This window comes from Aspergillus piperis (assembly GCF_003184755.1).
Source record: "Aspergillus piperis CBS 112811 unplaced genomic scaffold BO85scaffold_5, whole genome shotgun sequence".
Taxonomy (NCBI): Eukaryota; Fungi; Ascomycota; class Eurotiomycetes; order Eurotiales; family Aspergillaceae; genus Aspergillus; species Aspergillus piperis.
The window spans coordinates 1,096,904-1,120,276 of record NW_020291595.1 but is presented as its reverse complement, the minus strand read 5'-3'; the positions used below and the strand labels follow the sequence as shown (position 1 = coordinate 1,120,276).

At 50.4% G+C, this 23,373-nt stretch overlaps 5 protein-coding genes across 5 annotated transcripts; 3 read left to right on the top strand and 2 right to left on the bottom strand.

Annotated features, from left to right (window-relative positions):
- The first annotated feature begins 331 nt into the window (after positions 1 to 331).
- Positions 332 to 8,305, top strand: ags2 (alpha-1,3-glucan synthase Ags2). The gene is made up of 6 exons (XM_025654924.1): positions 332 to 877; positions 965 to 1,140; positions 1,205 to 7,177; positions 7,225 to 7,430; positions 7,486 to 7,996; positions 8,055 to 8,305. The coding sequence occupies exons 1-6, from the start codon at positions 524 to 526 to the stop codon at positions 8,101 to 8,103; spliced, it is 7,269 nt and encodes a 2,422-aa protein (XP_025517723.1). The 5' UTR covers positions 332 to 523; the 3' UTR covers positions 8,104 to 8,305.
- An 879-nt stretch (positions 8,306 to 9,184) lies between these two features.
- Positions 9,185 to 11,582, bottom strand: luA (3-isopropylmalate dehydratase LEU1; the record flags this gene model as incomplete). Its single annotated transcript, XM_025663377.1, has 2 exons — positions 9,185 to 11,299; positions 11,376 to 11,582. 2 exons carry the CDS (start codon positions 11,580 to 11,582, stop codon positions 9,185 to 9,187), a joined length of 2,322 nt encoding a protein of 773 aa, XP_025517722.1.
- Positions 11,583 to 14,139: 2,557 nt separating this feature from the next.
- On the bottom strand, positions 14,140 to 15,864 carry BO85DRAFT_393643 (UDP-N-acetylglucosamine--dolichyl-phosphate N-acetylglucosaminephosphotransferase). Its single transcript, XM_025656890.1, has 3 exons — positions 15,518 to 15,864; positions 15,246 to 15,426; positions 14,140 to 15,188 (listed from the first exon to the last, which is right to left on the bottom strand). The coding sequence occupies exons 1-3, from the start codon at positions 15,760 to 15,762 to the stop codon at positions 14,208 to 14,210; spliced, it is 1,407 nt and encodes a 468-aa protein (XP_025517721.1). The 5' UTR covers positions 15,763 to 15,864; the 3' UTR covers positions 14,140 to 14,207.
- A 176-nt stretch (positions 15,865 to 16,040) lies between these two features.
- On the top strand, positions 16,041 to 17,892 carry BO85DRAFT_447658 (putative nuclear pore protein (SEH1)). Its single transcript, XM_025659767.1, has 3 exons — positions 16,041 to 16,427; positions 16,505 to 17,342; positions 17,411 to 17,892. The coding sequence occupies exons 1-3, from the start codon at positions 16,245 to 16,247 to the stop codon at positions 17,515 to 17,517; spliced, it is 1,128 nt and encodes a 375-aa protein (XP_025517720.1). The 5' UTR covers positions 16,041 to 16,244; the 3' UTR covers positions 17,518 to 17,892.
- A 43-nt stretch (positions 17,893 to 17,935) lies between these two features.
- On the top strand, positions 17,936 to 19,763 carry BO85DRAFT_393637 (putative proline permease). The gene has a single exon (XM_025656889.1). The coding sequence runs from the start codon at positions 18,048 to 18,050 to the stop codon at positions 19,569 to 19,571; it is 1,524 nt and encodes a 507-aa protein (XP_025517719.1). The 5' UTR covers positions 17,936 to 18,047; the 3' UTR covers positions 19,572 to 19,763.
- The last annotated feature ends 3,610 nt before the right edge of the window (positions 19,764 to 23,373 follow it).

The window sequence follows — 23,373 nt, the reverse complement described above, 5'->3', positions numbered from 1 at the left end:
GCATGATGGCAACCTGTTGGGAAGGATCGTCGTTTCTTTTTTCTGTATCAGGCGATATCGTTCCCTCGCTGAGCTTCCTGTCTGCTTGTATATCATCGTCAATGATGCTTTCTCCCACTTATCCACTCTGATCTTCATTCTTGCAGGATATCGGACATATCCTCGGGCATATTGTTTTTCTTTTTTTCTCTTTTTGGTTTTGCTTTTATTTCTCCCCTTATTGTCTTTCTATTCTTGCGTTGCCGCCACAGCAGCTGCATCTGTTGTGGGTACATCTTTTACCTTGCTCGGTTTATCTGCTGCCCATGATTCGCTAACACTCTTCTACAATAGCCCCCCAAAAGCATAAGAAGGAAGACAGACTACGGCATCCTTGGGCATTTTTCTCAGCGGCCATCCCCTACACGAAATACTGCCCCAGTTGGCTACCCTCCTGGTCAACACTCGCTAGCTTCTTAGAATATATGCCGAGCATATAGTACGGAAGAAGCAGAGAGCGGTTTATTTTTCGTGCCCGTTGACGATGAAGTGGGGGTTCGCAGGCTCGCTGCTTGCGCTCTTCGCACCAACAACAACAGCCTGGCCCTACGAGGCATCTTTGGTCGACTACAACCTCAATGTCAACAAGACTGCGACTAGTCCTTTCGAATACTCTCCACCAGCATGGCCGGGTCACAAGTATACGGAGTCACCCAAGAACTGGCGGTTTCCGTTCTATACGATTATGTTAGACCGTTGGGTCAATGGGGACCCAGCCAATGACAACATTAACGGCACTGTTTTCGAACATGATCTCAATTCCAATCAAATGCGACATGGAGGTGACGCAGTAGGCTTGGTTGACACACTGGATTATCTACAGGGCATGGGCATCAAGGTTTGTGCTCCTTTCCTCTCACCATCGACTCGCCTCTTCTCCTGATATGAATTTGACTTTGCTCATGTTCTTGAACATTTGTAATAGGGTATCTATCTTGCGGGAACTATCCTCATGAACCAGCCTTGGGGTGCAGATGGCTACTCGATCTTGGACACGACACTTCTCGACCAGCATTATGGCACTATTCAAGTATGGAGGGACACTATCGATGAGATCCACAAGCGTGGAATGTATGTCATATTCGACAATACGCTTGCAACGTAAGTCTGCCATGCTTCGTCTGTGCTCCTGTGAACCATCTATTAACCAATGGTATCTCATCAGCATGGGAGATTTGATCGGCTTTGAAGGTTACCTCAATGTGACGGCGCCATTCACACCCAAAGAATACAAGACTCTCTGGAAATCGGACCGTCAATATGTTGATTTCCGTCCCGGAAATACCTACAATGAAACCTGTGACTACCCCGCCTTCTGGAACGAGACTGGTTATCCAGTGGATAGTTCCGTCCACAAAGAGCTTGTGGGGTGCTACGACAGTGATTTCGACCAATATGGAGACCTCGAAGCCTTTGGTGTTTATCCAGATTGGCAGCGTGAATTAACTAAGTTTGCCTCAGTCCAGGACCGTTTACGTGAGTGGCATCCCAGTGTGCGGGATAGGATCAAGCTTCATTCCTGCAACATCATCAAAGCTCTGGACATCGATGGCTTTCGCTATGATAAAGCTATTCAATCGACTGTAGATGCTTTGGCAGACATCTCGCATACCTATCGGGAATGTGCTCGCAGTGTTGGAAAGGAGAATTTCTTTCTCCCCGGTGAAATTACTGGTGGAAATAATTTGGGCTCAGTCTTCCTTGGACGTGGTCGACAGCCCAACCAATACCCAGACTCTGCTCTGGATGCAATCAAATTGACGAACAAGTCTGATTCGAAGTATTTCTTGCGCGGCCCCGAGTTGGAAGCTATTGACGGTGCTGCCTTCCACTATTCTGTCTATCGCACCCTTACGCGCTTCCTCGGCATGAGCGGTAATTTGGCTGCCGGCTATGATCTTCCCCTGGATTGGGTGGATGCTTGGAACGTCATGATGCAAAGCAACGACTTGATTAACGCAAACACGGGGAAGTTCGATCCCAGGCATATGTACGGAGTCACGAACCAGGATGTTTTCCGCTGGCCTGCCATCCAATGGGGTGTTGAACGGAATCTTCTGGGCATCTTCATTACAACACTGCAGATGCCTGGTATTCCTCTTCTACTCTGGGGGGAAGAGCAAGGCTCCTACATAATAGACGCGACCGCAGATAACTATGTTTATGGCCGTCAAGCAATGTCACCGGCCACCGCTTGGAAGACCCATGGATGCTCTGCTATTGATGATACTCAGTACTATGACTGGCCTATTACCAAAGGTCGGGATGGTTGTTATGATATGACTGTGACCTACGACCACCGCGATCCCACCCACCCTATCCGGAACATCATTAAACATATGTACCAAATGAGACAACACTATCCGGTTTTGAACGATGGATACTCACTACAGACCCTGTCCAAGCAGACGAGGGATATCCTCTATCCGGGCTCTTATGGCACGAAGACAGAGACCGGCATGTGGTCTATTCTGAGAGATATCATTTCAGATGTTCAAGATCTGGGATCTGACCGGGCAAATCAGTCAGTATGGCTGGTGTACCAGAATGACAACAAGACCGCTACATACACCTTCAACTGCAAGAGCAATGCCAGTGCGTTGATCTCTCCGTTCGACTCAGGAACCACTGTCAAGAACCTGTTCTACCCATTTGACGAACTCAAGCTGAAAGACAGCCCGAAGAAACTGCATCTGAACGGTTCGAAAGAGTACAACGGATGCCTCGATAGCCTGACACTGAAAGCGTTCGACTACAGAGCATACGTTCCCAAGGCTCGTTGGGTCGGCCCTGGACCAATGATCACCAAGTTCACACCAGGTCATGATGTCCCCCTTCTTTCTACCGTTGCATATGACGAGGCTGAGGACATTGATGTGAGTCTTGAGTTTTCCACCGAAATGGACTGTGATTCGGTTACCAAAGCCATCACCTTCACGTCGCAAACGGAATCTGGTAAAACGCCTTCCATCGACAAAAACAGCGTCAACTGCAAGAGTATTCCTGGTGCTAATGATACGGATACACAATATATCGGCCAACTTCCGAGCGCATGGACCTGGTCTGCGAAGCTCAATAACGTGTATAATGGCGTCCACAAATTGACTGTCAAGAATGCCACCACTTCCGACAAGAAAGATTCTACGGGATCTGTGGACCACCTGTTGTTCCGTGTTGGTCAAAGTGACAACCCGATAGTCTTCACCACTTCCAATTACTCTACCAGCATTCTGAACCAGTATGACAACGGCACACTCTATGTTCACCACAGAGCCGCTGGAGCTAGCAAATACCGGTACTCGACAAACTGGGGAACTACCTTCAGTGGATGGTTCAACTATACTGGGGGCAACGTCAGCATCGAGGAGTTGCCTTGGTCCGGGACAGAAAAGCAAAAGTGGCAGGGCAAGCATGTGCGAGTTGAATACTGGAGTCAGTTGGCTGGCAGTAGTGACTATGTTCAAGAGGGCGATTACGACTGGAATGGTCCTAAGCGGCGTTTCCCACACTTCTTCTTCGATGGACCGTACAACCAGTACGGTTATGATGCTGGCTTGGATAATGTCGTGAAGCAAGACAGTGAAGGTTACTGGAACTTCAGGGTTGTGGCTGAATATCCCGCACAAGGCCAATTCAACGTCTGGGGCATGGATCCAGATGGTAAACCCGATGAGTCGTTTGTGTTCGGTGACGTGGATGGCGATGGAGTCTTGGAGCGCATGCCGCCTTCGTCACTCAGTAAACTGTCTGTCAACATCACCAAGAGACCTCCGTATCCATACCTCGTGTGGAACGTTCATCTGGATGATGGAAACATGAGACTCAATCTTCAGCCGACTGGCTCTCGAATCGCACAGCTAATCATCTACATCCTGCTGTGGCTGGTTCCCATCATAACAGGTGCTGCATGCGTTTATGCCTTCATGAAGTCGTTCTATCAAGTCAAGTTCAATCAAGTCGGAGTGGTGGAGAAGAAATCTTTCCTCGGGACAGTTTTTGGCACGGGGGCCAACAAAGACGGCCAATCCACGAACGCCCTAGTACGTCTGGCAAATAAGTCTGGCTTTCTACAAAGCACGTCAGCCTTTGGTGCGGCAGGGTCACGAAGGAGAACAACGCTTATCGCAACCATGGAGTATGACATCGAAGACTGGGCTATCAAAATCAAAATTGGTGGCTTGGGTGTTATGGCCCAGCTCATGGGAAAGCATCTCGGCCAGCAGAACCTCATTTGGGTCGTCCCATGTGTTGGCGGAGTGGACTATCCAGTCGACCAGCCCGCTGACCCGATGAAAGTCAAGGTTCTTGGTAACGAATATGAGATCAAGGTCCAATACCACATTGTGAAGAACATCACTTATGTTCTACTTGACGCTCCTGTTTTCCGCCAGCAAACGAAGGCTGAACCATACCCTGCTCGCATGGATGACTTGGACAGTGCAATCTACTACTCGGCGTGGAACCAGTGTATCGCAGAAGCAATCCGGCGGTTCCGGATTGATCTGTACCACATCAATGACTACCATGGGTCTATTGCACCGCTATATCTCTTGCCCCAGACAATCCCAGTTTGTCTCTCGCTTCACAATGCTGAGTTCCAAGGGCTTTGGCCTATGCGCACCCAGAAGGAGAGAGACGAAGTCTGTTCGGTCTTCAATTTGGACACTGACACGGCAAGACGCTATGTCCAATTCGGAGAAGTCTTCAATATGCTTCATGCCGGAGCAAGCTACCTCCGTATCCATCAACAAGGATTTGGAGCTGTTGGTGTCTCTAGGAAGTACGGCAAACGCTCATACGCACGCTATCCTATCTTTTGGGGCCTGAAGAAGGTAGGCAATTTGCCTAACCCTGACCCATCTGATACTGCAGAATGGAATAAGGAATTGCCGAAGGAAAGTGAGATCCAAGTTGATCCCGTATACGAGGCTAGCAGAGCCGAGTTGAAGCGACAAGCGCAACAATGGGCTGGCTTGGAGCAAAACCCCAATGCAGATCTTCTGGTGTTCGTGGGCCGTTGGTCCATGCAAAAGGGTGTAGACCTTATTGCTGATGTGATGCCTGCTATTTTGGAGTCCCGTCCCAACGTCCAACTCATTTGCGTTGGTCCAGTCATTGACCTCTATGGCAAATTTGCTGCATTGAAGTTGGACCATATGATGAAACTCTACCCGGGGCGGGTCTTCTCGAAGCCAGAGTTCACAGCTCTACCACCATATATCTTTTCTGGGGCCGAGTTCGCCTTGATCCCTTCGCGTGATGAGCCCTTTGGGCTTGTTGCTGTTGAATTTGGCCGGAAAGGTGCCCTGGGCATTGGCGCACGCGTTGGTGGTCTCGGACAGATGCCTGGCTGGTGGTACAACATCGAGTCTACTACGACGTCTCACCTGCTGCACCAATTCAAGCTTGCTATTGCAAGCGCCTTGAACTCCAAGCCCCAAGTGCGGGCGAAGATGCGGGCTCGGTCTGCCAAACAGCGGTTCCCGGTGGCTCAATGGGTTGAGGATCTGGAAATCCTTCAGTCTACTGCAATGCGGATCCATAGTAAGGGGCAAGCGAAATCAAACGTTGCGCCCCTGTCGTCTGGATTTAACACACCCAGTGGAATGATGACACCAACGATTGCATCCTCGGGACACATCACGCCTAGCGGAATACAGACACCCCCCATCGCGCACTCCCGGGAAGGAAGTTACTCGAACGTCCGCCTGAGCACACTGGGACCACAGCAGCGGAATACGATCGTTTACAGCCGACCCCCGAGCCCTGGATCAAATGAAAAACCCAAGTCAGGCCTAAGCAAACATCTATCGCTTGGTGTACGAGCTGGTCCTGGCCACCTGGTCCGTCGCGGTCGCCGCCGTATGAGAAGCAGCACGGGCACTGATGAAATTGCGAACGCTTCCAACACCGAGGAGAGTAGCGATGACGACATCATGCCCAGTCTGTATGGAGAAGATGAGTACACGCTTACCCCCGAGCAAGCAGAAGAGGGGCGTCGGATAGAAGCAGCACATCAACTAGACCCCCAAAGACAGACTCCTACCAGGGACTTCTTCAGCAGCAGAAGACACTCGAGCCAGAGTTCCCTCACACCTAGGTCTATACTTTCTCCGTCTTCTCCTGGAAGCCCTGAGCCTGAGGAGGCGATTGTGTCGCCTGCAAGATTCTCCAACGAACCCGGAAACCGCCTCAGCAGCGCCTCTGTTCTTTCTGTCGACTCAGTCATCGGTGAGAAGAAAGATTACAAATTGCAAAAGGTCGATCCCTTCTTCACAGACAGCACCGGTGAATACTACAGGGTTTTTGATAAGAGATTGGAGAACCTGAATGGTCACAATTCCGAATCGCAACTCTGTATCGAGGAGTACTTGAAGGACAGCGAGAAGAAATGGTTTGGAAAATTCAGAGATGCAAGACTTGGCCGCAACCAGTCGCCTGCTTCTTCGATCTTCCATGGCAAATTCGACAACAGCTCACCCATGAACTCAGATTCCAATGTCGACATGAATTCGCGCGAAAGTGGAAGTCAAGAGCGCAGAGAAAAGGACGAGTTCCTTCTTGGAAACGATTATGTTCCACCTACTGGGCTGAGGAAATGGATGCAAATCCGAATCGGCGATTGGCCCATTTATTCGCTCTTCCTTGGCCTTGGACAAATTATAGCTGCCAATTCGTACCAAATTACCCTGCTGACAGGCGAGAATGGTGAAACAGCGAAGAAACTCTACGGTATCGCAACGGTATACCTGATCGCTTCTATTGTTTGGTGGTTTTTCTTCCGGTTCTTCAAGTCGGTGTTCGTTCTGTCACTTCCTTGGCTCCTATACGGGTTGTCGTTCGTGGTCATTGGATTCGCACACTTTGAGAGCGACGGCTTTACTCGCGGTTGGATTCAAAACGTTGGCGCCGGCCTGTACGCTGCAGCTTCAGCCAGTGGATCGTTGTTCTTCGCCCTCAACTTTGGTGACGAGAATGGAGTCCCTGTCAAGCAGTGGGTGTTCCGCGCATGTCTCATCCAGGGAAGTCAACAGGCCTACGTTATTGGGTTATGGTATTGGGGCACAAGCATTTCTCTGGCGACTGAGAACGGGGTCACCAATGTTCAGGGCAACATCACTAACACCTGGAGAATGACGTGAGTTCTCCTTTGTCCTCGTCTTATGCATTTCTAACCCATTACAGCGCTATCTGCATGCCCATTGCAGTCCTCCTTTGGGTCATCGGTCTTTTGATCTTCTTCGGTCTCCCGAGCTACTACCACCAGGCACCCGGCAAAGTTCCTTCATTCTACAAATCGGTATTCCGGCGCAAGATCATCCTCTGGAACTTTGTGGTCGTCATCTTGCAAAACTTCTTCTTGAGTGCACCTTACGGACGAAACTGGAGTTGTAAGTATACGCCAAAATTCAATTGCTCTTTCTATTCTAAAAATTATTACTATAGTCCTTTGGAGCTCGGCACACGCAAAGGGCTGGCAAGTCGGAATCCTCTGCATCGTGTTCTTTGGCTTCGTATGGGCTGGATGGCTATTCCTTTTTGGATACCTATCGAAACGCCATAGTTGGATCCTCCCAGTCTTCGCTTGTGGCTTGGGTGCCCCCCGATGGGCCCAAATCTGGTGGGGTGTATCAGGCCTTGGGCTCTTCCTTCCTTGGGCGGGTAGCTACACCTCCGGTGCCCTTGTATCCCGGAGCTTGTGGCTGTGGCTCGGAGTCTTGGACGCCTTGCAGGGCGTCGGGTTCGGTATGATCCTTCTTCAGACCCTGACCCGGATGCATATTTGCTTCACACTACTTGCATCACAAGTACTGGGTTCAATTGCCACAATCTGCGCAAGAGCATTCGCACCGAACAAGATCGGACCCGGGCCCATCTCTCCAGATATCACAGCGGGACTAAGCGCCATAGCGAACGCATGGTTCTGGATTGCGCTCTTCTTCCAGATACTTATTTGGTAAGATACCCCCCTCATTACATTCCAGTCAAAGATCAATTTACTAACAACACACCAGTGCCGGATTCATGATGTTCTTCCGGAAAGAACAACTCACAAAGCCTTAATCCGACTCCCACCCCACAGTGTCCCAGCTCAATCATCGTAAAGCTGGGGTCTAAGACACATATAAATAATTCTCAGATTGACAAACCCCGCGGAGGAAAATACACCCTATCTACACTCATCTTTTGCGCGCCTTGTATATTACCATACATGATCCTCTCTCTCATCGACACGACCGGTTCGGTTTGCATAACATCGCATCGCATCGCATTGCATCATCACCATCATACCCACTACGTTCACGTATATATACCTGCGTGATTTTACCATTCGTTTTTAACATCATTGTTGGCTGCTTACGAAAGTCTTTTGCATTCTTTTTTGATCATTGAACTATATATTTACGAACCGGATGTGTTTACGCTCGCTTGATACCACACCTGCTACTTACCTGCTTGCACGCGTTTATGGGATATTGATTGATTGATTGACTGAGTGAATTGAATGATTGCTGATATGAGCATGAATTACATGGGAGGATGAAATGTTTTGTTCTGATTGATTGATTGATGGATGGATGGAATGATTGGGTGATTGGTAATGATGATGCTTTTTTTTTTTTTCATAATATACTTGAGGGGATTTGTTATTGCTTAGTACTACATGTTTTGTTCTGTTTCGTGTTGTTTTCTTTTGGTTCATTGCACTGCTTTTGACTGAGATTGATTTGAGTTCGTTACTACGACCCACTACTACTACTACTACGTGTTTTCACCTTGGCAAGAAGAGTCATAATAATATCGAAGGGCCAATATAATAATCCTAAATGGTAATTATGGATTCACATGGGTGTTCTTTTTTAAAGTCCATTAATGTATGTATGTATGAAGACAAGTCATCTTGTTTGTTTCTATTTATTAACCCTATTCATATGGTATTTGTCCTTCCTATGCCGAGATGCAAGTGATTTTTCCCCAAACAAAAGTGATATATAGCCGAAATCGAGTAAAGAAAAAATAGTAAAAATGATAAAAAAGGAAAACCCCGTAATCCGGCTTCATCATCAAGTCATATCAACCAGAAAAAGAAAAATTAAAATCAAAAACTCAAGAGTTTCACTCTAGACCCCGAAATGTATGCAATCTACCACTCCAAAGGCTCAGACTTAACATCGCCCCTGTTGGTCTTGGGCACTGGCGCCGCCTGCACCATAGTAGCGCCGCCACGGTTACCCCGCTTCAAGTAACCACTGCCATCCAACCAAGGGGTCTCAATGGTCCTCTTGTTCTCGAAGTTCTTGATCTTGGATTCCATCTGCAGAGTCAGACCAATGTCATCGAGACCGTTGATCAGGCAGTGCTTGCGGAAGCCATCGACATCAAAGTCGGCGAGCTTGTTACCGGCGACGTCCTTGATCTGCTGGTTGACCAGGTCGACCTCGACTTCGCGACCGGCGTGGGCCTCAGCGGCGATCTTGGCCAGGACGGCCTCGTCGCTGATGACGACGGGCAGCATGCCGTTCTTGAAGGTGTTGTTGAAGAAGATATCGGCGAAGGAGGGGGCGATGATGCACTTGATGCCGAAGTCGAGGAGGGCCCAGGGGGCGTGTTCACGGGAACTACCGCAGCCAAAGTTGGGGCCGGTGACGACGAGGATCTTCGAGTTGCGGTAGATGCCTTGGTTCAGGATGAAGGAGGGGTCCTCGGCGCCGTCCTTGTAGCGGAGCTCGTAGAACAGGGCGCTGCCGAGACCGGTGCGCTTGATGGTCTTGAGGAATTGCTTGGGGATGATGGCGTCGGTGTCGACGTTGGAGCGGTCCATCGGGGCGGCGATGCCCTTCAGAGTGGTGAACTTGGGGAGGCCGGCGGAGGAAGTGGCGGTGGCGGAAGAGTTGGTGTGGGGTTCGTTGTCGGCGGGGAGGTCCATGATGCGCTCGACTTCATCTTCGGTGGTGGGCTCTTCGTGCAGCTGTTCTTGCACGTCGATCTTGGGCTGCACCTTGCCGAGGACAGGGCTGGAGGTGAGGTGCTCGCGCACGTCAGCCAGCTTGCCGACGATGGCGGCGGAGGCAGCCATGGCGGGGGACATCAGGTGGGTGCGACCGCCGTAACCCTGGCGACCTTCGAAGTTACGGTTGGAGGTACTGGCGCAGCGTTCCTGGGGGGAGAGAATGTCGGGGTTCATGCCCAGGCACATGGAGCAACCAGCCTCACGCCATTCGAAGCCGGCGTCAGTGAAAATCTTGTCAAGACCTTCGGACTCGGCCTGCTGTTTGACAAGACCGGAGCCGGGAACGACCATGGCACGCTTGATGTTGGAGGCAATCTTCTTGCCGCGAACAACCTTGGCAGCGGCGCGGAGATCCTCGATACGGGCGTTGGTGCAAGAACCAATGAAGACCTTGTCGACCGTGATGTCCTTCATGGGGGTGCCGGCGGTCAGGCCCATGTATTCAAGAGCGCGCTTGCAGGCGAGCTTGCGGTTCTCATCCTCGAAGTCATCGGGGCCGGGAACGACGCCGTTGATGGGGATGACATCCTGGGGGGAGGTACCCCAGGAGACGGTGGGGATGATGTCCTTGCCGTCGATGATGACGGTCTTGTCGTAGACGGCATCTTCGTCAGAGGCGAGGCTGGACCAGAAGTTGACGGCCCTGGTCCATTCGGGACTGTCGGCCTTGGGAGCGAGAGGACGGCCCTTCAGGTAGTCGAAGGTGATCTGATCGGGAGCGATCATACCGGCACGGGCACCAGCTTCGATGGACATGTTGCACATGGACATACGGGCCTCCATGCTCAGGCTGCGAATGACGGAACCACAGAACTCGATAACGGCACCGGTACCTCCGGCGGTACCAATGACACCGATGATGTGGAGGACGACATCCTTACTGGTGACACCGGCGGGCAGCTCGCCATCGACCTGGATGCGCATGTTCTTGCTGCGACGAGTGATGAGGGTCTGAGTGGCGAGAACGTGCTCGACCTCACTGGTACCGATACCGAAGGCAAGGGCACCAAAGGCACCGTGTGTAGAGGTGTGACTGTCACCGCAAACGACGGTGGTACCGGGGAGGGTGAAACCCTGCTCGGGACCGATGATGTGGACGATACCCTGACGCTTGTCGCCCATGCCAAAGTATGTGAGACCGAAGTCCTTGACGTTCTCTTCGAGGGTGCTGCATTGCAGACGGGAGTCGTTCTCTTTGATGAACTCATCAACGTTCTTGAAGTTTTTGCGGGAGGAGGTGGGGATGTTCTATCATTAAGGTAGTTAGTGACTGACTCGTTCCTAGTATAGGGTAAAAAAAAAAAAAAAGAAATGAAAGACATACGTGGTCAACGGTCACCAGAGTGCAGTCCGGCCGGCGGACTTTGCGACCAGCATTCTTGAGACCCTCAAAGGCCTGGGGAGATGTGACTTCGTGGACAAGGTGTCTGTCAATGTAGATCAGGAGAGTCCCATCTTCCTGCTCGTTGACAATGTGGTGGTCCAGGACCTTGTCATACAAGGTCTTGGGTTTCCTATCAGCGCCGGGCATGAGGGGCAATGTGTATGTAGGAGATCAACGGAAATATAGAATGTGGGGGATGCGAGGGTAGTTTTGGGGAGAAATGAGGAGAAGGGATAAAGCCCAAACACGGGGAAAGACAGTGAAAGATAGATAGGAAATATGAACAGCTGGACTGGGAGAAGCGAAGATGGTTTTAACTGGGGAAGACCCGCGATGTCGCAGCGCGGCTTGTCGAGGGGCAGCGCCGGTGTCGGTGGTCAGCACCCAATTGCTGGGTGGCGATTGGCTACGGCCGAAAATTCTGGGGACCGACACCGGCCGGAGTGGCGCTTAGACGCGGCAAATGACGCCGCCCTGACTAACCGGTCTGGATTGATTGGATTTGAAAGAGTATGAGTTGCATGTGCCGATTAACACTAGAAGCGCCTAGTTCATCTTGAACTGCAACAACTGTCTATCTTTTCTGGATGTGTCATGGTCACCAGCACTGTAGCAATTGCACGCATGCCGTCTGGCCGCATCCACTACTTGCTTCTTGTTCATGTCGGTCAGGATCACGAATAATCATCGGCACATCATTGACCGCCAATCTCCGGATAAAACCCGGAGTCCTTTGGACTTCCGGTCCGATAATCTGTTTTGTCGGAAAAGAGGGATGATTAGCCCGCTTGGAATGCTTAGCTTGCCCGTTTGTAGTGGAGGGAATGGCGCTAGTTGTGATGTTGCCTAATTTGATCGACAGGACCACAGGTCATCACCTCTTTTGGCTGATGCCCTGGCGCTATAGTAGCTGAGCAGCGCTATGTCTCGCACGCCTTCCTTTTTCCACATGTCGATACTTTGTAGTCCATGAGAACCGCTTTCGATAAGCCCAACTAGTGGTTCCCACAAGGTATGTTCCTCAAAAGATGCGAATCAGCCGATCACATTTCACAGCTTTCGCCTGAGTCATACTGCTGGTAGAGCTATCCGTTATCGGAGCCTGGTGCAGCCAGCTTTGAGGGCGATAGGATGAGTCAAAGTAGAAGCTTCTGGGCTTGTAGATCGAAAACACGTTATGGTTCACACGCTTCGTGTAGAATTGCTGATCGTTTTTCGATATTGGTGCTAATTGGATGCTCTCGATAATACATTTTTTTGTTAGACGATGATGCGGGCCGTTTGCTCTCATTCGAAAGTTGCAGTACTCTGCTGGTGGCACTATAGTAGAAAAACAACATAATATGCCATGCTGTCGAACAAAGTTCAATGCATGATTTACCGATTGGCAGAGGTTTTCGTCGACGTGTCGACCCTCCTCTAGAAGGTTTCTGAATTCTTGGTGTTCCGTATCTCATCTTGGGCAACAATATCTCTGGGATCTTTCGTTCTGAGTGACCCTATAAACCAGCCAGTCAGTATCAGCTCGATGCTAATGGGGTATCTTTTGTATACACATAACTCTGCCGTCTCCGGAGTAGGACATGGGGCAATTCACGGCTCAAAAGAAAGCACTCTTCCATGCAGGCGAGATGTTGGGTTTTGACAAGACCGCATGTGGCAGCTCTGGAGGCACCTAGCATCTTCGGTCAGTCAGAAACATATGCATATCCGTTGGCTTTTTGTAGAGAGCTGTCAAGTTAGACCGAACTCGAAGATGGTGGAAGGGCAGACGGAGAATGATTTGATCGGATGGTAGAGGACAGGCAAAATCACCAACCGAGCATACATGCATAGTAGCCTACCAGGTAGGTAGGAGTGTTGATTGGCGCTTTCGCTAACTCAGATAGAGCACGGAGTAGATATACAGTGGCAGTAGTAGAACAGGTCTCTATACTCCACTCGTCACATTTAGTGAGATGTTCGAGGATTTTAGCGGACTAGGTCCCCTGATTTACAGTTTAGAGTCTCCGCCTTTCGTAGAGATTCTCCCGCTCATACTCGATTTGCAATTGATAGTACTAAAACATCGAAGCAGAACAACGTATGAGTACGAGGAAAGAAAAAGGAGGCGTTAGTTGAAAAAGTCAAGAGACTAGCCAGGTCTGGATATGAGAGAAGGATATTTGGACACGTTGAGAGCGCTGTATGCTTCCATTGGGTTACAGAAGACCATGAGCACGGAATTACCGGTCTCCTATGGCTAGAAGAACACTCTGGGAATCTAGCTTTCTTTAACGCGTGCATGAAAATCAACCGAGCCGAGCTACTCCATTTGTCGGTTAAGCCGAAATAGACAGCTAATATGGTTTCTTTTTGCTCAATCAAGTTGAGCATTTGTATGGTCATCTTGCCATTTGTAGAGTGAATAGTCTAGCAGAACAAGAAGCTGTTTTATTGTTTCACCAATGGCTATTTGCCGTTGCTGTTGGTAGCTGGGGTGGATTTCAGCGTGTAGTAAGTGGTGGTTAGCACAGTATATGGCTTGGGTGTTTATAGGATGAAATACTAGTAGTGAGTGTGTTGGTGGAGGATGTGGGGTGTGGAGATGTGGGGCCTACTAAACGATACCTATGGAGCCGTCCTCCGTTCATTCTACGTGGATAGTAACTGGTTGTCTGTCCAGTCTAAGTGGTGCTTAGAAAGAGAAAAATATTGTTCTTTTGGGTACTTGCATTCTGTATGAACATCTCGATTACAATTAACACTCTATACTATACCACACTCCCATTACTATACGGAACTCCCGAATGCCAGATTATCTTCTCGGAACACCAGCAGTGCGAGGCGGTGCCTCACAAACAGACCTGCAAGGCCGCAAAATGTCTGTACAGCCACCATACTCCACGCCAGTTGGTTCTCCTTCATCGGCCCAGCCCATACGAGCCACAGGTTGAGGATGGTGAGGTTTGTCGACTCGACAATCTGGCCCTGTTCGTTCTTAGTGACACGCACCAGCCGTAATGTGTGCAGCAGGTTTAACGCAGTAGCCACCAATGGCGATGGCGGGACGGTCCATTCGGTCACCGATGCATCCAACAGTCCGGTGACTGAATTGAACTTGGGCAACCGATGGCGCGGGCAAGGAATCAAATTAAAGAGTTGTGGCGTTGAATATAGGAAGTTGAAGATCTGCGGGATGAAGAGAAGCAGGAGCGTCTTGCTGAAGTGACCCAAGATGCCAACGACGGCAAACACCATACCCGCAAAGTAGCAATAGGTATCTCCCACAAAAACTTTTGATGGGTACCAGTTATGGCACAAGAGGGCCGCGGACACTCCAACAAAAGGCAACAAGAAGTATAGAGAGAACAGATGGGAGTCCGTTGCCGGATGCGGGTATGGTGTAATGGGTGCAAGATATAGGACATCGTTTGCTATCAGCAGAACCGCTATCACCAGAGACTGGGCCACTTCAACTCCGTTAATTCCGGCCAGCATGTTGATAGAGTTGGGGCAGAAGATGGCCACGGCCGCCATGTAGGCATAGTACAACCAGCCGAGGTCGATAGTGGAGCCCAGATAGGGCTGCAGCGGCACTGGCACGACGACTTGCGTAACCCCAAAGTCCACAAAGTATACTATAAGCATCGGAATAGCGCCAAAGGCGGGAATGAGGACTTTGTGTCTCCATCGGATATCAAGTAGGTCGTCGCCAATTCCGAGAATGACGATACATTGCAATGAGAGAAGACCGGAAAGATAGGATGCAAGCTGTGTAATTTCGCTGTCAGTAAGCTAGCGCAGATTAGAGCACCCGAAATGACAGACCTTCCCATGCGGAAACCGGTGTAGCATCCGGCCAGTCTCAACGTGTTCTACCTCGATTACGACATCTCGGTTGCCTCCACCTGAGGTGGCAGCCACTATATCCTTGTAAAAGGCAAAGGGGATGAAGAATATCAGAGCAAGGAGATAGACAATAGCACAAACGGCTCCCATTGTTTCGGGTCTAATTACAATCCCATTAGCATTGCCATAACGCCAAGTACGCAATGATAAGCTATCATACAACAAAATGAAGAAACATGGGTTATCCATACATTTCGGGTCTTCTGGGTTTCGCCATATCTCGCCCTTTCAGGCCCGCCTTCAAGAACACTGGTACGAGCCATCGAATCATACTAAATGTGACTGCGAAAGCGATACCGCTAAACGCGAGCGAAGCTACCAAGGGCGCGCCATCGCCTTGGAAAGTATTCAGAAGGATGCCGACGCAGGCTCCCACCAAGGCGAAGAGCCGCCAGGTCTCCTGGCGAGAAAGAGAGCTTGAATTTGCTGCTGCCATCGCGCAAATAGTTTGATATGAGGCTATCTCCAAGGCCTCATGCTAAGTAGAATTTCACTTCCATAAGGACGCGTAATCTCCCTGGCGCTGGAGAAAGGCAAGGTGGCATCAAGAAGTAAGTGGAGAAATTGGGGAAGGAGCTCTATTCTGCCGGTACATTTTTGACCGCCCTCTTTTCCATAGGCGGTGAAGACCAGCTCCGACCGGCATCGGGCGTGGCTGCCTTACCTAAGCTGCCTGAAGCTATCGCATCCCGGCGCTTTCATATGCACGCCTTGCTTGGATTCTATAGGCGATTGCAAGGCCGGATCTACATAGATCAGGGGAAGGCTTCACCCCCCGCCTCTAAGGTTTCTGCAGTTGATATTTGACGCGTCTCTGAATGTTTGCTTTCTAAAGGTGGTGGCTAAAGGCTTTGCTGTGCACTCTGGTTGATTGGTTTGATCGTCTCTCTCTGATTGGGGATACCGCACACGCCCACCATGGCTGGATTCGCCGACTTCGACGCCGGTCATCGAGACCTGGTTTCGGTTACCAAATTCAATTTCTACGGCAATCGCATTGTCACAGCTTCAACTGATCACCGCATGAAGGTCTGGGACCAGAAAGACGGTGAATGGCAGCTCGTAGATACTTGGCGTGCTCATGACGCGGAGATCCGTGATGTAAGCACTCCCACGGCAGTGGCCCCCTGGTTCCTTGGTATCTGGTCTGGTATTGTTGTGTTTTAACTGTTACTCAGGCGACCTGGAATGGCCCTTTCACGGGCCAGCACATTGGCAGCGTGGGTGAAGACATGAAATGCAAGATATGGCAGGAGGATGTTACGCAACCCCCCAATTCAGGCCGGCGTTTCAGGTCCATCTTTCGCATGACCGCCCCTCAGCGCCACCCATTTGTATCAATCGATTTTCGCAACATTGATCTGGAATCCTGGATGGCCGTTATTACTCGCGATGGCTACCTGATGATCATGGAGCCTGTAAGCCCCGATACTCTTGCGGACTGGCAGCCGTTAGATCAATTTAGAGTCTGCACTGCTCCCCAGCGAGGAGAAGAAACAAGCTTCAAAGTGCAGTTTCACCATGATCCTTCGGACATTACGCACTCTGTATTGCCCTCTTCAGATCGCAAAAGTCTGTCGCTGGTGGTGGCCGCCATGGACAGCGTAAAGATCTATCGCACTGATGCAAGTCGACGCTTTTACCACGCCATCGAATTGACGGGGCATGGCGGTCTTGTGAGGGATATATCTTGGGCCAATGGGTCAGTGAGGGGATATGACCTCATTGCTAGTGGCTGCAAGGATGGCTTCATCCGGGTTTTTGAGGTATATACCACGGCCTCTGGCTCCGGGTCACAGACTTCCAATGGCAACCACGCACATTCTTCATCGCAGTCATCATCAATTCGTGCGACCACCCAGTCAGGTATCGGCTCTGCTCTTGCAAGCCGTGCTCCTGTATCGATGTCCAGTCGTGCTGCACCCGCAGATTCTCAGTTCAAGCATTCTTTCAAGGAAATTGCATGCATTGACAGCAAGCATTTAGACGTGTGGCAGGTTGGCTTTTCTTACGCTGGTTAGTGGCAGACCCCTTTCACAATGGAACGTCGAGACTGCCCTCAGTGCTAATTAGTCTCTACACAGGTGACTGCCTCATTTCATCAGGCGATGATGGTATTGTACGATTCTGGAAGAAGTCCCTCTCTGGAGAATGGCTCGAGTACGCTGAAACCGATATGGCTTGTCAATAGAGACGAGGTGACTTAGCTGCTGCATTGCTGGAACTCTCAGAGTTGCAACCTATCCTTAGCCTCTTCCCACTGTGTCTACGCACTGCAGGAGCCATACACCCTGACTCTTTCCCAATACGTGACGGGGTTTCCTTTGCTACTCGTTTGGGTGTTCTTATTTGTCTCTTTCTATTCGGACAGGCGTTTGTTGCGGTCTAGCTATGGGAAGATTAGATCTCGGCTTGTTCATCTTGCAGTCATTCTTGCTCTGTTTGGCATACAATGATACCCATGGATTTCTGGCCTATCTGTCGTATAGCGTCGCAGCGCCTATCTGGTGTAAGATGACTCCTTGCTGCAACGGAGCTTCCCCAGTCAATCCCCAGTCAACCTTCCCGTTTCTTGTGGTTTGTCGGAAGAGGAAGGAGGTACCCCTTTCCTCCAATCCGGCAACCACGCCTGCAGCCTCGTCTTCTCAGAAGAAACACCAGGACATTCGTAGGCCTTTTCGACATCCTCTATTTCTCCTCCGCTATCCCTAACCACGTACTATGGCTCTTATTCCCACCTTTGGAACCGGCCTCTTCATTGGGGCCGGCCAAGCTCTGGCTGCCGGTGGTCCAGCATCATTACTTGGCTCATATGTACTGGTCTTCTTGTTATCTTACTGCTTGACAACAGCCATTGCAGAGATTGCGGCCCACCGACCTGCGCTCAACGGTACCATGGTGGCTCACAGCTATGAATATGGCTCCAACCATCTAGGGTTTTCTCTAGGCTACCTTAGATGGTACTCCTTGGCAATGATGGTCCCCTTCGAGATCACCACTGCCATGGTCAATCTCAGTTTGTGGACACCTGAGCCTAGCATGGCGATCCGGATTGCAATGGTCGCAGTCCTGATCCTTCTATTCAATATGCTCCCCCAGCGGGCTTTCCAACGGATAGAGACTGTTTTCACGGGATTAAAGATCATCACTACTGCGGGGCTGACAATTTGCTCGCTATTCCTAGCAATCCGAGGTATCCCAGGGACACCGATACGAGGATTTCGTTACTGGCACGAACCTGGCCCGATGAACGAGTATCTCATCCCCGGCGGTGGAGGGCGTTTCCTTGGCTTCCTACAATGCTTTCTATACAGCGTGATTTCTTTCACCCTGACACCAGAAATTACTGTTCAGAGGGCTGAGCGTGCCAACACGGAAGGAGGTCCTAGCATCCTGAGCATGGCCCGAACGGACAGTGGCTATCTCTTTGCCCTCTACATTCTCAGCGCGTTCATGATGACATTCGTTAGTCCATTTGATGAGCCTCAATTGACCAACTATGGCACGGGCGCTGGCTCATCGCCCTTCGTCGTGGGCTTTGTACGCGCGGGCATCCCCGCGTTACGGATTCTGGTGACCGTGTTGATATTCCTTTCATCGGTCGCCTCTGGACGCTCTTTTCTCTACATATCTTCTCGCACACTCTACACCTTGGCCGAATCTGGACATGCTCCAGCAATGCTTACTAGATGCAACCGGTATCAAGTGCCCTATGTGGCCATATTGACATCTGCGCTGTTCTCATTGTTTGCTTTCCTGTCGCTAGCCGAGTCCAGCTCGGCCCTTTTTAATTCACTCATGTACTTCATCACTACGTCGGGATCCATCTCATGGCTTTGCTCTAGTATCATTTACCTACGGTTCCGGAGGAAGACCGAGGAACAGGGCTTTATTCGAGTCCACCAGTCCCGCATCCAGCCCTATGGAGTATACGCTGGGATCCTAGGCTGCACCTTGCTGCCCATTGCCAATGCACTTGTTCTTGCGTTCCCTCCGCCATCGTCCGAGGAACTCCCGGTCCAGTCCTGGTCACAATTGAGAATGAGAAACGCTATTCCTGTGTACCTTGGGATCTTGTCGTTCCTCTCGCTCTATTTCGGTCACCAAGCGAGAACTGCCATTTTACAACGGAAGCTCAAGTTGGAGGATGGGAGGACCAGTCGTCGAAGCTGGTGGAGAATGTTTGGGCTGGAGCGCGACGGACCGTCAACCAGTGCCCCGGTCTCGAGTCCCCTGGGACCTTAAGAGAGACTACTCTTGAACCTACCTCGTACTTTCATTTCTCGCCTGCAGCAAATGTCCTGGTTGGCAGTCGTGATTCCTTTTCCTTCGCCGCCACTTTATTTGTATTGATAGTGCACGGAGAGCTAGCCGCCACTGCCATTATTGTTTGTACAGTCCTGAGATCCTTATTTCTTAATTCATGATGCTTTTTTATTTTATTCCTCAGTCATTCAGTACCACGATGGACAATGACTCCATCTCAAGCCTTCTCCTTGATGGCCAACTATAGGAGGCTGGAGTAGTTGCTGGTAATGGCATATAGTAGTAGGCAGATGATGAAGACGTGAAGTAGTAGCAAATGGAAAAAAGGTAAGTTGCAACTACAGGCACGAAAGTCTAGCGAGCACCATCCCTGGGTGCTTTTATAAGACTTTAACAGGCATAAAGATTGTCTGTTTCGTTTGTAACGAAGACGGATCGATACATAGAAAATAAGAAGGAGAGAAAGACTTACTACTATGGCCTTACTTTACATCCATACAGTTAGGCCCTATTCGGGGGGCGGTTCGCCACGCACGGGAACCGGCGTGTCAGCCCCTAACGTAATTTTCACGCACTAGTACTTGCAGTAGTAGCGCCCAAGTAATACTGCGTCTACTAGAGGAGATCATATCAGAGGGAGAGTGTAGAGTAATTGGGCTTGAAATTCAAACATCAAATGTTCAATAATCATTGTACATTATCATGAGAAGTAGTAAGTCCACATTATACTCTAACGATCAAGAAACTATATGTCCAAGCGAGTTGGTGGAAGGGAGAGAGTGCCGATGGCGATGGGATGATTTGATGATGCTTCGGGTGTCGTTTTGCCATCATCATCACCGCTTTAGGTCAGTCAGCCTTCCGACTAGTAAGTTAAGTAAGTAACAACAGCAAGTCGTCGCAGCAGCCAACACGACCTGCTCGCTATTAATTTAGGCCACGGCTCCCCCCTCAGTCTCTCTCCCACTTTTGCGCGAAATCTCCCCTTTTACCCTTCCTATCAAGAGCAAGGCCGAGATCATGTTATCTGAGCACGCCCGTCATCATATTATTATTTCGTCCTTATGACCCCGATCTGCCCCCTCCGTCAATTATTGTTCTTCCTTCCCTGGCAGTCAGTCAAGGTCCCTCATCCGCTGCCTCTCGACCCCCTCAGCGCCCTCCCTCCCTCCCTCTTTCTGTCTCCCTCTCCCTCCAGCGTAATGCTCAATACCTGAATACCACCCATCTTTCCTTTCCCCCCCACTGGACGGGTAAAATGGGGTAATTTTTCATGAGGCTAGCAAGCCATGGAGGATCCCCAACTAACTAACCAGCTGCCCAGCATCTTTCGGGTTGTCGATTTTGATTTTGGATTCGGAGTTCAATTTTCCTTTCCAAAATCATCAGTCCTGCTCACAGACCATTTCCTTCTCTTCCTTTCCCCTTCCAGCCCTCTCTCCCCTTTTCCCATTAACCTGCCGGAACAACCCTTCACGGAGGGCGATACCTCATAAATCTCTGGGGGTCCCCGGTGACTCTGTCACATACCTCTCTCTCATTATCTTCTCATCTCTCCCCCAACCCATCAGATCCTCCGGGTATGATATCCTCGGATATTGCATCCCTCCCAGGGCTTGTGACGGTGACTTGGGCTTGCTCTCGTTTTACTATTTGACTTGACGACTTTTCCATTCATCTGGAACTACAGCTCCTTCACCGGACACTTTAATTCGACGTGGCTTTACTGTGAAGCATGCAGCCGCTCGTCCGTGTCGCCGCCTGGAGTCAGGTACAATAAGCAACCAAAGATAACCAGTTGAATTTGCTCATCACTTGACATTGCTCTGATGCTAACTAAATTACCCGTGACTAACAATATCTCTTTGCTCTGCTTTACTTTTCTTCTTTCTTTTCTTTTCTTTTCTTTTCTTTTCTATATTTAACTGGATGTCCACCAGTCTGTTTCTCTACTTCGTCTGCATTGTTTCTTGACCGCTAGGACGGCTAGACAACGCATGCATGCGTTGTAAGGCGGCTTCACTGACCTACGACAGGCGAGACTCTGGCCCGAAACTGCTTCTAAAAGATCCACAGCCAAGTGAAGTCTGGTTTTTCCCTCCCCTTGATTTTGTTTTCGTCGGTCCTTTCTTTTTTCTTTTTTTCCCTTCTTTTCGTCTCCCACCCCATCCTTCGCAATGCTGGCACTGGGTAAGGGTATTGGGGGATTGAAACTCCATTTGCCTCTCGAGGATGTCTGGGATGTCCCTGGACGGAGAGTGACTCTGCCTCTCCTTCTGATGACAGTCAGATTGGTATTTCCACCCGCTATGCCCGAATTGGGACTTGGCATGATGTCTACCCCGATTGGGGGCTGAGAGGCACTGCTCCTGCCGGAACCAGATAAGTGGGATTCTCCACCCGAGGTTCTTTCCAGGCAGCAGTTCCAGTGCTGCCTGAGCCCTCAGGTGTTCACCATGGGTGCCAGACAGGCTAGTCCAGGGTTGTTGCCAGGTAAGAAAAGAGGAAGACTGAAGGTACTTTGCGTTTAGGACTAGCTGAGGTCGGCCAGGCGTGCCTCAGGACTGCTGTGGTTCCCTCTTCCCCCCCTTCTTGAAGCTCAGCCTGGGTTTGGCGTGGGTTCGTTTCCGGCCGGCCTCGCAATCTTGCCTTTTTCCCTTTGGTTCCCCATGGTCTTCCCCCCCCTCCCTTTCGTCCCCTCGAGCTCATAATTCGTTCCTCGACCGGCCTGTCCGTCGTCGGTTCTGTCCCTTTCGCTCTTCCACGATTTCCCCCCTCATTCTTCAATTCTGCCGTGTGGATTATTAACCTTCCCCAACGGGGGCTACAAGGGTGAAACCACCCCCCAAAAAGAACAAGATCAAAAAGAAAAGGGACGAAAAATATAGGCAAGGGCAGTTTAGGTACAAACCACCTTGAAGCTGTTCCCTAAGCGCACTCACCATCCCAGACATCGGCTCCCCCAGAACCTGGACGGGTGGGAGAAAAAATTCCACGCCATTCCCTTTTCACTCTGGGTCTTGGACGCGCCGCTTGAATGGCCCATCCGTGGCTTTAGCCTCTCGCTCGCTCTCGCTCTCTCTCTCTCTTACGCTCTCCCTCCCTCTGATCCTCGCTTCCTCTCTTCTGCTCTCCTTTCTCCCTCTCTCGCTTGCTTGCCCTCGCCTCTTCCCGATTCACCTTCTCGTGTCTCGACTCTAATCCTCCCTCGCCCACCTTTCCGTCATCTCATTCACCTCTTCCCTCCCGACCTTGTCTTCCTTTTCTCGTCTTTGTCCCCCTACTGCTGACCATCCTTCCGAGCGTCATCCTCCTTGATCTCTCCACCTTCTCTACTCTCTTCCTCTCCTTACAGCCTATCCGTTCCTCCATGCGATTCGTGGTCCGTCCGCCTACTCACAATCATCGGCTACCGATCCTCGACTTCTTACTTGCTCACGGTCGCACGCGCCACCGAGGAAGACGACTCCACTGAGACTTCGCTCAACCTGTCCCTTTTCGAACCTGGTGTCCCTCTACAATCTATCGCAGTAATACGATCCTTCCATCGCTGAGAAACCTCTATCGGTCTTCCTACCCTCGCGGGCTCATTCCTTACCGGTTCATTCATCGATAAAGAGGGTGGCACATTGTGGACTTGATCACCTGGCTTCATCATCTTCCAAGGTTGAACCATCCCTTCTGTCACTGTGGACTGTCGTGAGAGTCTAGGTCAGGCGACGACTACCAGTGAGCAACAGGTGATATGCGTGCTGGGTTTTGACAGGTTCCCGTAATACCG

What these genes read in the sequence shown, in the direction of transcription:
- ags2 (XM_025654924.1), top strand. Translation starts at nt 524, where the DNA reads ATGAAGTGGGGGTTCGCAGGCTCGCTGCTTGCGCTCTTCGCACCAACA. An exon ending in TACAGGGCATGGGCATCAAG is followed by an intron (nt 878 to 964) that starts GTTTGTGCTCCT and finishes CATTTGTAATAG; the next exon opens with GGTATCTATCTTGCGGGAAC. An exon ending in TTCGACAATACGCTTGCAAC is followed by an intron (nt 1,141 to 1,204) that starts GTAAGTCTGCCA and finishes GTATCTCATCAG; the next exon opens with CATGGGAGATTTGATCGGCT.
- BO85DRAFT_393643 (XM_025656890.1), bottom strand. Translation starts at nt 15,762, where the DNA reads ATGGCAGCAGCAAATTCAAGCTCTCTTTCTCGCCAGGAGACCTGGCGG. An exon ending in AAACCCAGAAGACCCGAAAT is followed by an intron (nt 15,427 to 15,517) that starts GTATGGATAACC and finishes GATTGTAATTAG; the next exon opens with ACCCGAAACAATGGGAGCCG. An exon ending in ACCGGTTTCCGCATGGGAAG is followed by an intron (nt 15,189 to 15,245) that starts GTCTGTCATTTC and finishes GAAATTACACAG; the next exon opens with CTTGCATCCTATCTTTCCGG.
- BO85DRAFT_447658 (XM_025659767.1), top strand. Translation starts at nt 16,245, where the DNA reads ATGGCTGGATTCGCCGACTTCGACGCCGGTCATCGAGACCTGGTTTCG. An exon ending in ATGACGCGGAGATCCGTGAT is followed by an intron (nt 16,428 to 16,504) that starts GTAAGCACTCCC and finishes ACTGTTACTCAG; the next exon opens with GCGACCTGGAATGGCCCTTT. An exon ending in GGTTGGCTTTTCTTACGCTG is followed by an intron (nt 17,343 to 17,410) that starts GTTAGTGGCAGA and finishes GTCTCTACACAG; the next exon opens with GTGACTGCCTCATTTCATCA.
- BO85DRAFT_393637 (XM_025656889.1), top strand. Translation starts at nt 18,048, where the DNA reads ATGGCTCTTATTCCCACCTTTGGAACCGGCCTCTTCATTGGGGCCGGC.